The sequence below is a fragment of the Festucalex cinctus genome, chromosome 11 (assembly GCF_051991245.1).
Source record: "Festucalex cinctus isolate MCC-2025b chromosome 11, RoL_Fcin_1.0, whole genome shotgun sequence".
Taxonomy (NCBI): Eukaryota; Metazoa; Chordata; class Actinopteri; order Syngnathiformes; family Syngnathidae; genus Festucalex; species Festucalex cinctus.
This window is the reverse complement of record NC_135421.1, coordinates 15,755,230-15,772,535: the sequence shown is the minus strand read 5'-3', so window position 1 is coordinate 15,772,535 and position 17,306 is coordinate 15,755,230. Positions and strand designations below refer to the sequence as shown.

Sequence of the window (17,306 nt, the reverse complement as noted above, 5' to 3'; positions counted from 1 at the left end):
AGGAATTCACACGAAAGTCTATGGATGGACATTGGATGCTAAACGTAAACAAGGTCAAAACTGCCCCAATGGATATGCCGCACAAATGCACATACACACAACTTGTGCACATGTGACAGCAATTCCAAACAAACTGATGCTCGTGTGCCAGCAGAACTCAAGTGTAGAAAAATGCTTACGTTGTGTACGGCAACTGATCGTACTAGTAAAAGCCACGCCAAGAATTTTGGTTCTTTCCAGTGAGGCAATTTGGAGTTGACAAAAAAAAAAAAAAAAAAAAAAAAAAAAGTAGAAATTCCACAGAGGCAGCAGTTCTTTTTCCTTTTTCAGGCAACTTGGGTCAACTCACCTGAAACAATGCGGTGGCCATCCTCTCCTGTCCTGCCTTTGACTTTGTGCTCGCCTGATTTTAGGTTTTGTTTTGTTTTGTTTTTTAGTGCTGCATGGTCCTGCTAAATCCGCTCAGTGTTACCTTGGTGCAGCGCGGAGATGGTTGAGTGAGGGGGAGTGTGTGTCAGAAAAGAGAGGGAGAGTTTGTGTGCTCCAGGCTAATCGGTCTGGCTCTCGTCTCCGCTCTCACTCCTCCTCCTCCTTCTTCTTCTTCCCATTCGAAAATAAGCAGAAAAATGTCCGAGCGGTCTCGACAAGAGCGCAAGAAGTGCAGCCAGAGGCAAATCCTAACATCCCGCAACTGGAAACATCGCAGTGCAGCACACCGTGCGGAGAAGAGAGGCAAAACTCTGGCGCACAGGGTTACACTTTTTTTTCTTCTTCTTCTTCTTTTCCCTCGATGAGTGTTTGCTGCTTGGACTTTTCTCCTCCCCTCTTGTTCGAGGCGTACAAGTCATGAGAAAGTGAGAGAGAGGGAGAGAGTGGAGGAAAAAATAGATTCAAACTGAATTTCCCATGCTGGGACTTGGACTTGGGAAAGAGGGAGGGGAAAAACGTCTGTTCTTCACTCTGACCGTCTTATCAACGTCTCAAGTTACAGGTTAAATATAAGCCCTCCTTTCCCCCTTCAAACTCCCTCAAAAAAAAACAACCTTGCTTTCCTGACTTGATGGTCAAAGTCAAGGAGCAGCGGCAGCAGCATGGACAGTATCTTTCGCAGTCACACTCCAACACGCACACCCCCGCACACATATACGCTTACATTACTTGCTCGTAAATCATGTCGCTACATGGAGTGCTTCAGTTTCGTACAGCTTGACAAACAATTGTGTGTTTTACCCAGAAAGTAATCACAAGATAGCCTGCACCCAAGGACCACATTGATAAATCTCCAGGCCCAGATGGTCGCCCCGCAGTTTTCTTGAACATTATAGATGTGATCCTTTAAAAATGGAAATGCAAAGATTTATAGAATTATAGAATGAGAACTATCGTCTCGCCCCAGTGATAATTTTGACGAAAAATTTCCGTCATAATTTTCTTCTGAAAAAAACTTCTTTTTTTTCCCCAGACGAAAATGAAACGAAAACTAAAATAAAAGCCATTCATTGAGACGAAAATGATAACTAAAATTGATCAATGACTAAAACCAAAATGAAAACACTGTGACGAAAATTCACACAATCCAATCAGAAGGAATGAAACGCGGGCTAGAGAAAAGAACCAATCAAAAACTGTTCACAGTGTTCACTGCACTTTTTTTTTTTTTTTTTTTTTTAACGTTCTAACGTTTTTACATTCATTGTGCAGCTGTAAGATTAATCTCAAGCAATAATGGACTTTTTTTTATTTAGGTGAACTAAGTAATATTATTGTCCAACATGTTTCATTGAAACAATTGACCTTACCGTAAACCACGCCCACATGGCCTAGTAAACCAATCAAGACGCAAGACGTCATGTCTGCGAAGGCACGTGCCTTTGACTGCGGACAAACAAAAGCAATCCAGCTACCGGTAGTGCATTGCGGGGTTATCCAAAGACAAGGGGAAAAAAATCAATAACTGGTTAAACGCTGTAGCCAAGGCTTGCATAAGAGTGATAGTGGTTATCCCGATCGACTAACCGACGTCCTGCTGTAGTCACGGCTTGCGTAAGAGAGACACAAGAGAGACACTGTCCGCATTATTCCCTTCCCTAAACCCGCAAACAACTACGATAAATGTCTGCGCTGGACCAAACTTTGTGGACGAGCACACACACAACCAGTCGAATCCCTCCAAAATGACCAGAAAATACCTGACCAAGAAATCCAAAGGAAGATCTGACAACTTTGCCATGACAGCGTATGTTGTTTCGCTCATCTTGCACGAACAATGTCGCACAATGTGGGCAGGGAAGACCCAGAAAGTAATCACAAGGTAGCCTGCACCCAAGGACCACATTGGTAACTCTCCAGGCCCAGATGGTCGCCCCGCAGAGTTTTATTAACCATTATAGACGTGATCCTTTAAAAAATGTAAACACAAAGATTTATAGAATTATAGAATGAGAAAAGATGTTTGGCTGCATGGGTGGCAGGTAATTGTAACCCGTTAACGATCGCGCCACGACATGGAATGGAAGTAGCGCCATCTTTGGTCTTCCGCCCAAGCGATTAAAAGCACAAACGTGTTCTCTTGTAGCTCGTGTTCACCAGATGTCAACGCGGCAAGTGTTGTTTAATTCGCCGTTAACGATGAGGGCCAGGAAGGAAGCGAGGGACTGCTGGAGAGGGGGGGGGGGGGGGGGGATATGTTTTATAGTCGCAAAAAAACATGCTTGTTTATGTGAGATAAGCCTTTTATGTGGAGGACAGTTTGAAGTAGGAGACGGGGGGGTCCCTTGTGTTTGCTCATATGGGGGCCGTTGCCACCATTCGCAACCATTCCATCTGCACGCCTTACGTCTCTTGTTCAGCATGAGGAAAAGATAACAATGTCCAGTCGCGACCCTCCACTTCGTGGCTCACTTTTCACATTCTTTGCTCCCTTATTACACTAGATTTCACCCTGGCAAATAATTGGTAGGAATTGGTGTCAAGGAAGTAACACGTCTTGCGTCGTGGCAAATAGAGACTGCATGTTGTCTTTAGCTTTCATGTGGAGAGGCTATCACATGTATCTAAAACACAATTGACAAAATCTTTTTGACATGTTGCATAACGCCAACTTAGAGATTCCTATGGGGCACAAAAACATCTGTTCCCAACGTTGCCTGACTATGGAAGCGCTTGTGCAACTTCTGCCATAAAAAAAAAAAACTCAATAATAATAATTACTGGCGGAGACGGGCTTCCATACAAAGCGGAGAACATGACGATGAGAAAAAGGAGGGCGAGGGTGAGGTCCACTTTCACAAGTCTGACTCAGGCTTTCCCAAGCAACAGCAAGAAGCAGATGACAGTCCCCAAGAGTCACGTGGAACATTTCAGCAACACCCAAACACTGCGCGCCAGATGTGACGTTGATGTTTGTTCTCAACTTGAAAATGGACATCGAAACGCAACATTAACTCTTGAATTGTTTACAGATAGTTGACTGAAAGTTTGTCAGCTGCTGATTCCTGAGAATGAATTTGTGAGCGAGCAGTTCTGAATTTTGCCGTATCGTGACTAGGGATGTAACGATAGCCCAACATCACGATACGATATTATCACGATATGAAGGTCACGATACGATAATTATCACGATATTGTGAGGGGGGTTGGCGATATTTAAAAAAAAAGAGAGCTCAGCTCATACTAAAAAAAAAGCACAATATTGTGCTTTCGTACATAACAGCAATGCATATAAACCACCAACAATCTCGAATAACAATATTGAGGCACTTCCTTGCTAATGCAAGCACACATTGATCGCTTCCCAAGTAAATTAGGTTCCCCTTTATCTGACAATTAACATAGATTTTAAACATAGAAAGCCAAAACATCCCTCATGAAAACTAAATTGTACTAATAAACTAGCCACTAGAGGGTGCTAGAACTGCACAAATGGAAATCAACCTGACTTTTTTAACAGATGTGTTCCTTTTAAATATTGTGAGTATGACGACGACGATATTGTGGCAGTTTTAATATCACGATATCACGATATTGCCCTTATCGTGACATCCCTAATCGTGACATCACAAATGAACTCATTTCGTCACATATTTACACTCGCAGTCAAATTCACCGGTCGGTGCCCCAGCCGAACTCTCTGCTCACCATGCATACCACCACCCATACTCGTTCCAGCAGTTTTATAAACCTCGTCGTTGCCAATTTCATTGTTCTGAGATAATCGAATGCAAACGATCCCTGCACCTGTTTTTAGTGTGTTATGAACCGTTAAGCTCTGATGTAGCTACAGCGGTAACGATATCACATTGTAGTTTGTATACATATTTATTTGTATTTATTTATTTAGTTTGTCTGAATTTGCTGTTTGCAGCCAGGTCAAAATGAGAATCGGTTTACAGTTGTCTCAAATGAAAGTTGCATTTCATTCTGTGATCTGTTTGTTGTCAGACTTTGACAATGACTGGTCCACACTAATTGACCTGGCAAAACATTTAAGGATTTGGGCGATTTGGAAGTGCTGCCTACAAAAGTGAAAATACAAAAAAAAAGGGACAGCCTTTATTTCTGCCAATATTCCCATGGTTAGTACAGTCGATCAAAATGTGCAAAATAGTGAGGTGACTGTTGGCACCTTCCAAACGTCCTGCACTTGCCTCCCGACTGCCACTTGTCTTCTCCACGCTCTTGGTTGACGTTGACATTCTTTCCCGCAACTCCCGATGACTCCGTCACGCTAGAGTGTGGGTGTTCCTGTTTGTTTTCACGGCGCGTATCCATGCGAGCGTGTCGCTATGACAAGACCGCAGCCTCCTCGCACGGGCCGACCGCTCGCTCGCTCTGCCACCGCTGCCACGGCACACCCTGGGTGGCATTGCTAAAGCAGTGTTCCCAATTTATATTATATATATATATATATTTTTTTTTTTTTTATTATGCGACCCACCCAACTCTCTGCCACGGCTATAAATAGTATTATTTGTCTCTAAACTATTGCTATAAGTACATAGGAGAGCTAATACTCGCTTGCTCTGACGTCGAGAGTGCCACTGCCACCTACTGTCGTGGATGTGCTATTCTAGACAGTACAGCACAAAAAAAATGGATAAAAATGCAAATAAACATATTACCCCGGTCAAACGCCCACCCTGGCATCACACCGCACCCTTCCATTTGAGAAGGACTGTGTTTAAGTCCAAGTTGAACAATTGAAGGAAGTCTTACTCTATTTTTGAATAAGTGAAATGCAAAAAATCCAACTCAAAATAGTTGCCCGTTTTTGAGCCCAAAACCGCAATCTTGCTCCTCTGTCAGCTACTGACGGCTTCCGATACTTACTTGCAATGGAGGAGAAGATTTTGTTGATTTATCTGTGGCTGTTGTGAAAGCGCTTTCTAAATAAAGTTGCAGTACAATTTCCCAAACGTTATTGAGTTTGGGAGATTGTTTTCGTTGTTTTCTCTGCCCTTGAATTTACGAGTATGTCCTTCCAGTTGCTGTCTTCATGTCGACGTGACATTTTGCTGACATGCCAAAAGCATTTTTTACATCCAGTTGCAAATAAACATGTGGATGTTACACACATTTTCACACACGTGGCGGGCGCAAATGGACTCTTGGCCTCCCACAAACAAAAACGTTTGGGATGTAAAATCGTCACTTTTGAAGCTAACGTTAGCATGTCGTGACATTTTTACATTCATGTTAGTCTTTTTAGTCCATCTCTGGCGTTTTGTGTTGTTTGTTAGCATTAAGCTAAAGCATAAATAAAGTCGAAGACGTTAAATGGGGGTAAAAAAAATAAATAAAAATAATGCTCACCCCAGGTAAGGGAAATTGGATCTTTTTTCTCTTTTCTTTGTTATCATTAAGCTAAAGTATACATCAAAGGTGAAGACATTAAATGGAGGGGAAAAAAAATGTTCAGCCCAAGTAAGTGCAATTGGATCGTTTGCTGCAGTGCGTCTGACGATCTCTTACACCGCGTGGCGCATATCGAGACATAAGAGCAGTTTATTATAAACTTAAGGTCAGCAAATGACAGCGATAACGATCGGTAGGAACGCCATCACAGCCCCTCCCTTGTTTGTCATCTCGGCCTTGTTAGCAAATTGTTTCCTGTGGAGGCCATGACTCGCTCCTCAGAAAATGTTTGCAAAAGGAAATGCCGCTGTGATTTTTTTGGGGGGAAGATGGAATGTTTCATTTTTGTATACACAGACGCTCAAAGTGTGCCCCCGGCCGGCCTCGGCACTCTGGAGGGTTCGTACGAGTCGTCCTGCAAACGTCGGCTTGTTGCCCGACAACGGGCCTGGAAAAAAAACAACAACATTTGGCAGATTCCAAAAATAATCAAGGTGCCCACATTTGATGGCGAATCCCCGCAAGTTCATCCGTCCGGGTTGCCTGCTTCTGATTGGTTCTCATTTGGACGGATTCCTGAATACAACTTCATCAAAACACGAGACGCGGTCGAATTCCGGACCTCTAAAATACATTTACACCAGGATGCATACACATCTTTGCCAAAAAATAAAAAACTACTGAAAGGCTCTCACACACTCCTGAAACACCCTCTCTCTACTCAAACACGATTTTAAATACTCTCTCACATCATCTACAACAAAAACTCTCTCACACATACTACTCACAATATGCGTTTCCATTACCCTTTTTCGCAACAATAAAACCGATATTGTGCTATTTCAATAAAGTACAAGTTGGGATTGATCTGTGTTTCCATTGACGAGCGTTTCGTATCTGCTCATGATGTTTACGGAAGACGGACGCCCGGTGTAGTTACATTACTTTAAAAACACTCTCGCCTCATCAGCCGGGTACGTGCATTTAGTGTTGGTGTTGTGTGCGTTTGTAACTCGTGTTATGGTGCAGACGGATAGAACGGATTTCAACAACGATGTGCGCCGTGTGTCACTCGATGGTTCGTTGCCGAACGGCAATTTCTCATGCCACGATATGGAACGTGCATTGAACGGTGGCATATTGGCTCTATTGCTAAATCGCTTTGTGCTTAAAAAGACTTGTTAGCCCCTCAGGAGGCATTTCTAACACAAATGGGAGTGGCCCCGTACTTATTACTTCCTGTAACCCTAAAATGTTAATTTTCTCGGAGGCTGGGTAAAGGGCGGGTTACAAATAGTTTAAAGTTTTTTATGTTTTCTGGCGGCAGGACAGGATTACAAGCTCCTCCCCTTTTATTCAACTTCTCAAACGAGGCTCGATCAGTTACATCTATCTTTTGCGCTCATGACGTGTATACAAAACACTTCAGCATGTAAAACTAAAATACAATACCGAAATGAATAATTCCTCAAAAAAAAAGTCAATTTCAAGTGAATAAAAATACACATTGACAAACAACATGTTACATTCCGGCAATACGTTGTACAAGTGGTTAGCACATCCGTCTCCCAGTTCTGAGGACTCGGGTTAGAGTCAGGCTCCGGCCTCCCTGGGTGGAGTTTGCATGTTTTCCCCGTGCCTGCGTGGGTCTTCTCCGGGTACTCCGGTCTCCTCCCACATTCCGAAGACATGCATGGCAGGTTAATTGGGCGCTCCAAATTGTCCCTAGGTGTGCTTGTGAATGTGGATGGTTGTTCGTCTCTGTGTGCCCTGCGATTGGTTGGCAACCAGTCCAGGGTGTACCCCGCCTCCTGCCCAGAGCCAGCTGAGATAGGCGCCAGCACCCCCTGCGACCCTTGTGAGGAATAAGCGGTCAAGAAAATGGATGGATGGATGGATGGATGGATGGATGGATGGATGGATGGATGGATGGATGGATGGATGTTACATTCCTTGACTCCGTGACCGGGCGGGTGTCACATGACTACTAACGCACAAAGAGTGTTTCCATTACACTTTTTGCGAAATACTTCGACACGTCTCAGAAACCTCATGAGAGCGCAAAAAAGGTTTTTGATATTTGAGAGGTTTTCCCACAGATCCAGTGTTTCCATTACCGGCTTGCTTTTGCGAAACTTGCCTACCAGTAAAACACTATCCTGCACAATGAAATACGTGTACGACGACAGTAAAATATCTGAGAGCATTTCAAAAACAAAAACGTGTTCATAGTTGAAGCTTTAAAAGGCCCCTCCCACTTGCTTCGATACAGTTTAACACACGTTTAAAACTCACCGCAAACTTACTTGAATGCAAAAAATATCTAATAAAGGAATCAAAATAAAGTATGTTTTGTAGTTTAGCCATAAAATGCCTCACACTTGTTAAACGCAAAGATGTATTTCCACACCGTAGCAGGGACTTATATCATTTGGACGTTTCAATGAAACAAAAGTAACACAAAGGATTAATAGGAACACTTTTTTTTTTTTTCCCACAGATGAGCTGGAAACACGTTTGAATATTTTTATAGCCCAAAGTCATTACAACAAGGAAATAGCGGTCGTCACGGAAACAACTGCCTGCTGCTGACGCTGCGTTTTGAAGGCGAAACAAAGCAATCGAAATTAGCTGCCGAATACAGATGTGACCCCGCTTACAGTACAAGGTTTTCGACAAAAATACAAGTTTTTTTGCCACTCCCATTTGAAGTTAACTCTAGAAAAAATAAATAAATAAAAAAAATACAAAACACGTTGCGCGTTTTAAACAACTGTGTAGCTCTTTCTTCAGGGTCAATTTAGCTTCATGCTAACAAAAAAAGAAAACAGAAAACGTTTATGACATGCTAGCAGTTAGTGTCGAGAGTCACATTTTAAGCAACGCTTCATTTGAACAAAAACCGTGAATCAACACGAGAAAATATTACCACGGTCACTCAAAGTATTTGAAGGTCAATTCTTCTTCAGTGATGACTGACTTTACTTTAGTAAACTGTACTGCCTCACGGTGGCCAAGTTGGGCGCATCACATTAAATTGGATTGCAACATAAAATCACAACGGTTTAATTATTTACATTCTATTTCATTTGATTATTATCGATAAAGTACAATATACAATACAGCACTATTTTATTTTTTTTTATTATTATTGAAAAGGACAAAAACTGTAATAACTGACTAATAGCATTTCCATTCATTTCAATGGGCCAACATTTCACACACAAAAAAAAATCTAAATTGCGCATAATGAAAAACCGCTCAATGCTAACGACTGTACGTCTCAGTCATCACATTCCCAGCAATTATCTTGAAACGTGTATCATGTATTTAGAGGCAAATCTCAACTTTTCAGGATCTTTTTAAGACTTTGAGACCCACTCCTCACTAAATCAGTCGAGGCTGGTGTCTGCGGATCTCACTCTACTTCAGCTATCCTTCCTTCCTTTAGTTTTTCCTCTGGTCTCTTGAGATCTCCCTAACCTGTTGGAATTGAGAGGTTTACGGGGTTGGTGGAAGATTCTGGTTTTGCAACGCTGTGGGTGGCAGGTGGTGATCTGGTTGGTGCTGGATTTCACTTTGCTTCATCCTTCTTTTAGTTTTTTTTTCTCTGGTCTCTTGAGATCTCCCTAACCTGTTGGAATTGAGAGGTTTCCGGGGTTGGTGAAAGATTCTGGTTTTGTAGCCATGTGGGTGGCCAGGTCAGGTTGGTGCTTTCATCTTTCTTTCCTTTGATCTTTCCTCTGGTCTCCTGGCCTTCTGAACGTCATGGCTCTGGCGAGACTCTGAGGTGTCCGGTTAAGGTGAATGGTATGGGATTTTTATGAGGTTTCAGGTGAATTCATGAGCACAAACTTGCACAGACTGTATGCGACTCACCGATTGGCACCTGTTGTTCCGAGTATATCATGTTGGACAATTTCAATGAAAACTCTCAAATGGGTGGTTTCAAATGTTGTTGCTCCTTCAAAGCCTCCCCTTGGGAACCCCCTCCCTCCCTCCCCATCACATTTAGTGCAATGCACCCCTGGCATTTCCTGTCAAGTACAAGAGAGGGAGGGGCTTGGGTACAACAAGCATTTTAATTGAAAGCAAAGCACAGCTACTGTTAGATCTACTGTAAGCCAAGCAGGTGTTTGCCCGCTTTCACATTCTGCTCTTCCTCCCAAACAGCATCAAGCAAGCAAGCAATGACCCCCCCGCCCCCAAATAAAGCCCCAGAGGACTTTTATTTCCACACTTGACAACAACCTTCACCAGCTCGTTCCAATGTAAACACACATTAACTTCAAATGGCTTTTTGCAAATCTCTAATAAGACACAAAATGAGGCTGATCCATATTTTTGGGCGGTTCTTACCTTTGGTTCACATTTCTTGTGGCAAGGAATTCGGCACACTATGGGAGAAAAACAGAAGAAAAAAAAGAGAGAGAGACAAGTGACGGATGAAGCACAATTTTTCATAACATCCAAAAAAAAATTAAAAGATTGCCACAATTTTCACAAAAAAAAAAAAAATTCTCATATTTGTTCAGTATAACCTGATACATTTTTTTTAGTATGGCTGGGTTTCAAAAATTTGAATACAGTGTAAAAGTAATTATTTTTCAAGAAAAAAATGAAATTTCAAAAAGAATAGTATTGTAAGACCGTTTTTCAAAAAAGCATATTTTTAAAAGTAGATTTATTTAAAGAAAAAAAATTACAATTAGATTGAATGTCATGCTTCTGAGAGAGAAAAATATATTTCTAAAAAGCAAATAAATATTTATTTATTTATTTATTTATTTATTTATTTATTTATTTATTCATTTATTTATTTTTCCCCAAAGACAAAATATGTTCTTAAGACAAATTCAGAATCTTATAATAAATAATATATTTCAATTGCAACATTTCATAATGTTGCAATACAAATATTAGGTGGGGGGAACAATTTGTCAGAACAATTTCTTGACATTATTGGGACTACAGTGTTCCCTCGTTTTCCGCTGGGGTTCGGTTCCAAAAAATGCCCGCCATAAATGAAATCCGCAAAGTAGTTAGCTTTATGTTTTGCATTTATTAGAAATGTTTTATGGCTCTAAAACCCTTCGCAACAGAGTTTTATACACTTTACATTTTCTCCCATTTTTCTCTTGTTTAAACATTCTCAATTCTCAAACCTTTATAAGTTTTATAAAATAGGTACATTACTGTAAAAAAAAAAAAATTGCACAAAAAAAAAAAAAAACGCAATACAGTGAGGCCACGGAAAAAGTGTTATAGCGAGGGAACACTGTAATCGATATCGAATCGATTTCCTTATTAATATTGATTCCTAAAACCATGAATCAATTATTTAAATCTCACAAATCATAAATTCTTAAGAAAATAGAATTTTAAAGGCCATTTTTTTTAATATCTTACTGTTTTAATATTCAATTTACCTGACTTATTGTACTCTAAGACAATTCACAATATTTTAACATTATATTTTGCAATTATTAAATTATGACATGTTTTCTGACACTAATTCCATTTACGAGATTTTTCTATGACTACAATCTGCCACTAGAGGGAGCCTCGTGATAGTTGAGTCGTTGCAATGCATCAGATCTGTGATACCGTATGAGGTCATTTTGCATTTGCACAATAACAGCCAGTCGTCATTTGAGAGGTATGTATGAATTTGTGAACATGTCTGAACAATGGCACGTCCTAACCGTTATGAGGAATTCATAAACACAAGCGTGTCATGATTTTTTTTTAATGAGTAGTTTGAATCATTTATTACTGATTGAATAAAGTTGTTCTTTCACAAATACTGTTAGATTTATTTTATTTGTTTTTGGCGTGGCCCCTGCACCGCATACGCAATTGTCATTAAAAAACGCGTATACAATAAAAACGTGCTTTAATGGTTGATCTTTGGGGTTATTTTGACAAAACTAACGCTGGGGACGCTTTTAAATTGTGAAGAAAAAAAGCATAATATGGCTCCTGTAAAGCAAACAGAAATTTCATACCAACGAACTACAAGTTTGAAAATGGGTCAATTTGACCAGCAACATAAACGGGAGCGTTCAAGAAATCCAATGACATCATCCTACATTTGGTTCCTATTGAGGCACTCCAGAGACATTACTTAGGCTTGCGCAAAGCGTGTGTTTGTGTATTTGTGTGTAAGCGTGTGTGTGTGTGTGCATGCACGGGGCGTTAAAGTCATTTTGACTTGTTAATTACAGGCCATCAAAAGTGGGCAGCACCGTGAAATCCATGCAAAAAAAAAAAAAAAAAACGCCCGACTTCCCAATGATGTTGCAAGGCCCACAGAATATTGTTCTATTGCTTTAAAAACATGGAACCTACCAAAAGAAAGATTAAAGTCTCTTCTTTCATCAGGAAAAAAAAGTATATTTCTATCTGTTTCCATTTTACAGCAATCAGCATTAGAATATAGCTAAGTTTCATCAATATTCACATTCCTGGTGAAAACACTGGTAAAAAGAGCTTGTTGCAACATGGCCCTGGTTGATCTCTTATGCTCTGCTGCCCCCAGCTGGCCGTTTTTGTAATAACTACCATTGCTTTAAGCTTTTTCAACACAAATCACTGGTTAATAAATAAACAAAATCAATCAAAATAAAGTAATTAGGGGAAAATTTTCATTTGCAATGCAATGCAAAAATAAAAATGAATCCGATTAGTCGATTAATCGGTTAAATAATCGATTGATTTATCAATTGTAAAAATATTCAATTGTGACAGCACTGGCGTCATTGTTGCCCGACGTTAAACGAAACGTTATCGTCGTTCAAAAAAAAAAAAAAACTTTAGAAGAGAAGACAAACAAGGGTGCGTTTGTTTTGTGACTTTTTGGCTCTGTCGGCGTGTAGAGAGGAAGGAAAATGTGACGGCCGCTTGGGCCGTTTCCTTCCCCTGCCGAGACCCTCCCCGTACCTCCCTGTTACGGCTCAACACAATGGCAGGGCAGGGCAGGAGAATTTCCTCTGCCTTCACTCTCACTTTCCTCCCAATCCCTCTTGCGTCCTTTTTTTCTCAGCTGCGCCAGCACGTGAGACGCCGACCCGCGGACACGTGCGCGTCCTTTAACCAAACACGCCGCTCGCTTGTGGACGTCCGTCCGTTTGCAAGCTTTCCACTGTCAAAGGGAAGGCGCACGTTTATTTCACACGTCACAAAAGGGAGATACGCGACATAATATAGTGGTGGGTGGATCGATCGATCAAAAAGTCGATTTTATCGATACCGAGTCCGTATCAATATCAGATCGATACCGGCACAAAAATATCACTCTTTTAGGCTCTTTTATGCACTGCTGCGGTTTGGTCAAACAGATAACGGGCATATCGCACAGTCGTGCGTTTCGATCGATCAAAATGTCGATTTTATCGATACCGAGTTAGTATCGATATCAGCTCGATACCAACACTAAAATATCAATCTTTTAGGCTCTTTTTGCAGTTTGCTCAAACAGATAACAGGCATAACGCACAGTCGAGCATTTCGATCGATCCACATATCGATATTATCGATACCAAGTCAGCATCGATACCATATCGATACCAACACCAAAATATCGATCGAGTAGTTTCGTTTCAGTTTGGTCAAATAGATAACGGGCATATCACAATCGTGTGTTTTGATCTTATCCACACGTCGATATTATTGATACGGAGTCAGTACCAATATCGGGTCAATACCAGCACTAAAATATCGATCGAGTAATTTTGTTACAGTTTTGTTTTTGTTTTTTTTGTTTTTTTTGCACTGCTGCGGTTTGGTCAAACAGATAATGGGCATATCGCAGAAGTGTGTATTCATCGAGCCACACGTCGATACCGGCACTAAAATATCGATCGAGTAGTTTAGTTTCAGTTTAGCGTGTTTCGATTGTGTGTGCCATCACGCGACTTAGTATCTCATCTTTGTAGTAGATTGCATCAACACATACAGTATTTGTACTTGAAAAGTATGTTTTTTGGTATGTTTTTTATGTTTGACATATTTTTTTTTTTCCAAGAAGATGATGACATCACTGCCATCTGATTGGCCGACAGATGTAAACACGACTGCACACACCCATTTCCTGTTTTTTTTAAAAACGCGCCACCGCAAGTTATACAAATGCAGTACACATGAATCATGTTATAGTTTACACAATACATATTTCCAATTTCATATACACCAGCGAATGAAAGAAGTGAAGCTTGTTCAAAAGTCAACTGCATATGTATATAATTTGACGCTTTCAAGTCAGCCGCCAAGACTGTAAAGAATTTGGAGGCCGGCAAGTGATTGATTGTTTGGTCCGAGAGTTTCATCCTTCCGCCGCCAGCTGCACAAATCCTTGTGGTCGGGTTTAAATAAATAAATAAATAAATAAATAACTCTACCTTCGTGCTGGTCATGGGATGTTCTTCAAAAGTGTTTAACAGCTGCATCGCTCTTATGCGTCCCCATGTTGGGGCCTCGCGACAAATTAAGCGACTCTGTCGCCATCTTGTGGATGACATCACAACTTACAGGACTTGACGTTAAAGTGTTGGTTTGTTTTCATTGACATAGTTTGGTCAAAAAAAAAAAAAAAACTATTTTTCAACTCGCAGCCGTACTGAACCCGTGGGTGGTATTTTATTTTTGAAATAGTAGGGTCAGAACCATCAAAAAGTCCACAAGAGGTTAAACAGAAAAAAAATAAAAAATAAATTATTAATAATAATTATTATTTTATTTTATTTTAAAATTGTATTTTATTTTGAAATAGTCTGGGCAGAACCATCAAAAGCCCAAAAGATACAAATTAAATTAATAAAAATTATTTTATTTTATTTTAAAATTTTAACCATCAAAACCATTAAAAAAAAAAAGCCCAAAATGGGTAAAATATATATTACAAAAATCATCTAAAAATTAAATAAAAAAATAAATAATAATAATAATAATAATAATAATAATAATAATAATAATAATAATAATAATAATAATATTTTCAGTTTATTTTTAAATTTTATTATATTTTGAAATAGCCTGGTCAGAATGATCAAAAAACCCAAAACGGGTAAAATGTAAAAAAAAAAAAAAAAGAAAAAAAAAAAACTAAAAATTAAATAAAAAGTTACAGTAACAATAATAATAATAATAATAATAATAATAATAATAATAGTAATAATAACAATAATAGTAATAATAATAATAATAATGATTTTAGTTTATTTTAAAATGTTATTTTATTTTGATATAGCCTGGTCAGAACCACCAAAAAGCCCAAAACGGGTAAAATAAATAAATAAATAAATAAATAACATATTAAATAAATAAATAAATAAATAAATAAATAAATACATAAATGAAATAGTGTCCTGTGGAAGTCCTGCAAGTGGAAATAATTGTAATGACGTCGTATGGCCAATAGATGGCGTGCTCACCCTCATATCAAATCGGTGCTGCCCAACGTCAAATAAGCCATCACACATAATTGACATGTGGAAATGTCATGGCAAAAAAAAAAAAAAACACTTGCTGTGACAAACCCCCCCAAACCCTCACCCTGCCTACTTTCCAAAAAACTTTTAGAAACTTTTATACATTGTGAGTTTTACATAGCATAGAAACTGTATGAGCTCAATAGCATTGTGATAATCTTACACTATATCTTATACACACACACACCTACACGGCTGTAGTGTGTACAAAGCGCTATTCATCCACCCCGTACACAAATGGAACCTACCGCCGCCACAGCACCTCTGTCAATAAAAATAAAAGTTCACTTCCTGCCCTGGAGGCACAACTGTCCCAAAATAGCCCATTCCGGAGTTCCTCGTTTTGTAAGCGCTGACCTGCATCAACACGCTTATTGTGAGAGTAATACCCACACCTTGTATCCTGGCAACCGCCGGGAGGGCGGGAGCGAGACCAAACGCTTGCGTCATGGGGAGACCATGTGACTGTGCCGTGTTAGTAAACAACAGCGGCAAATTGTGCTGGTAGGAATTCAGAGGGTCCCAAAAAATTATATATTAAAATATATTTAAAAAAAAACAACAACTATAGTAATAGTAATATAATAAAATAAAAATAAAATAAAATAAAATAAATAAGACTAAAAAAAATCTATTTTCCAAAAAAAAAAAAAAAAACAACAACAAAAAACAAACACACACTTTACAAACTAACGAACTCATTGACTGGCAGCCATTTTGACTGGAGCAACCCCTTGGCTGTTTTGCTGGATTTTGACTGATTTTGCAAGGCCCACAGAATATGGTGTTCTATTACTACAAAAATATGGAACTTACCAAAAGAAAGATAAGAGACTCTTCTTTCATCAGGAAAAAAAAAAGGATATTTCTATCCGTTTCCGTTTTGCAGCAATTAGCATTAGAATATAGCTAAGTTTCATCATTATTCACAAATCTGTTTAGAATTGTGAGGAAATCAATTGTTTTCAACATAGCCCTGGTTGATCTCTTATACTCTGCTGCCACCTACTGGCCGTTTTTGTAATTACTACCATTTTTTTTTTTCACCCGTTCTCTGCAGTTGAGAGGCTGCATCAAAGCCTTCTGTATGCTCTAGCATAAAATAAATAAATAAACAAAACATAAATACGTCTTTGGCACACTGAATACATTTAAAATAGAACGTGTTTATACGTTTTTGGGAGCAAATAAGTTAAGCACATTATAAATGTATTTTCAACACAAAAATGTGAGCATAAAATGCAGAGAAAATACTCCAAACAATTACTCGATGATTAAAATAGTTGATTAATCTGGTAGTCAGTAAGTTGTCGATTAATCGACATCACTCACGAGGCCACATCCCTTTAAGCCAAACATCCATTCTGTAGTCATTACATTTTATAAAAACCTGTTCTTTTTTTCCAATGTATGTTTATGTTGTAGATTTGTGACATGAAAGCAGTGAAACAATCCCAGCAAGCAGGAAATGTCCTCGATGGTCCGGGTCGCACCGCTGCGGGTCAGCTCAGGAGCGCTACGACCGACCAACACATTGCCACTTTTCCAGCCAAAGCAAACAAGGTCGCGTTTCCGCCAAGCGGTCGGCGTTATCGGAGCAAAAACAGACATTTTCCACCATGGCGCCATTTTGCCGAGCGCGTCATATCGTTTTGATTCTTTCACATCTCTTAGAAGACACGCAAGTGAGTGTTATTATCCGCAAAATATTGACTCGGGGACCAGCGAAGGTCACATGCTCCTGCATCTGTGTTATTTATTTTTTCGGTGTCATGCTTTATCGACACAATTAAGGACGACACAAAGTTCTCGGTCAATCCATGTTTTCGGCAATTATCTTCAAACAAAATTTTATATATTTCATATTTTCCCCAAAAAATAAATTGTATTACTATTCACTATACGAATATGAAGTACAAAATACAGTCAACAACAATTACTAGTTAATAAACAAAATAATCCAAA

The 17,306-nt window shown here is 39.4% G+C and overlaps 1 protein-coding gene across 7 annotated transcripts in view; it reads right to left on the bottom strand.

The window, feature by feature from the left end:
• Nucleotides 1-17,306, bottom strand: part of tns1b (tensin 1b) — a 130,664-nt gene that overhangs the window by 75,606 nt on the left and 37,752 nt on the right. For 5 of the 7 annotated variants that reach the window (XM_077535907.1, XM_077535908.1, XM_077535910.1 and 2 more), the window contains one exon: nucleotides 10,213-10,250. In XM_077535907.1, coding sequence (XP_077392033.1) covers nucleotides 10,213-10,250 — 38 coding nt within the window. Of the gene's footprint in view, nucleotides 1-349; nucleotides 755-10,212; nucleotides 10,251-15,589; nucleotides 15,722-17,306 lie in introns of those variants that run through there. The other 2 variants (XM_077535914.1, XM_077535911.1) reach the window with 2 other exon arrangements.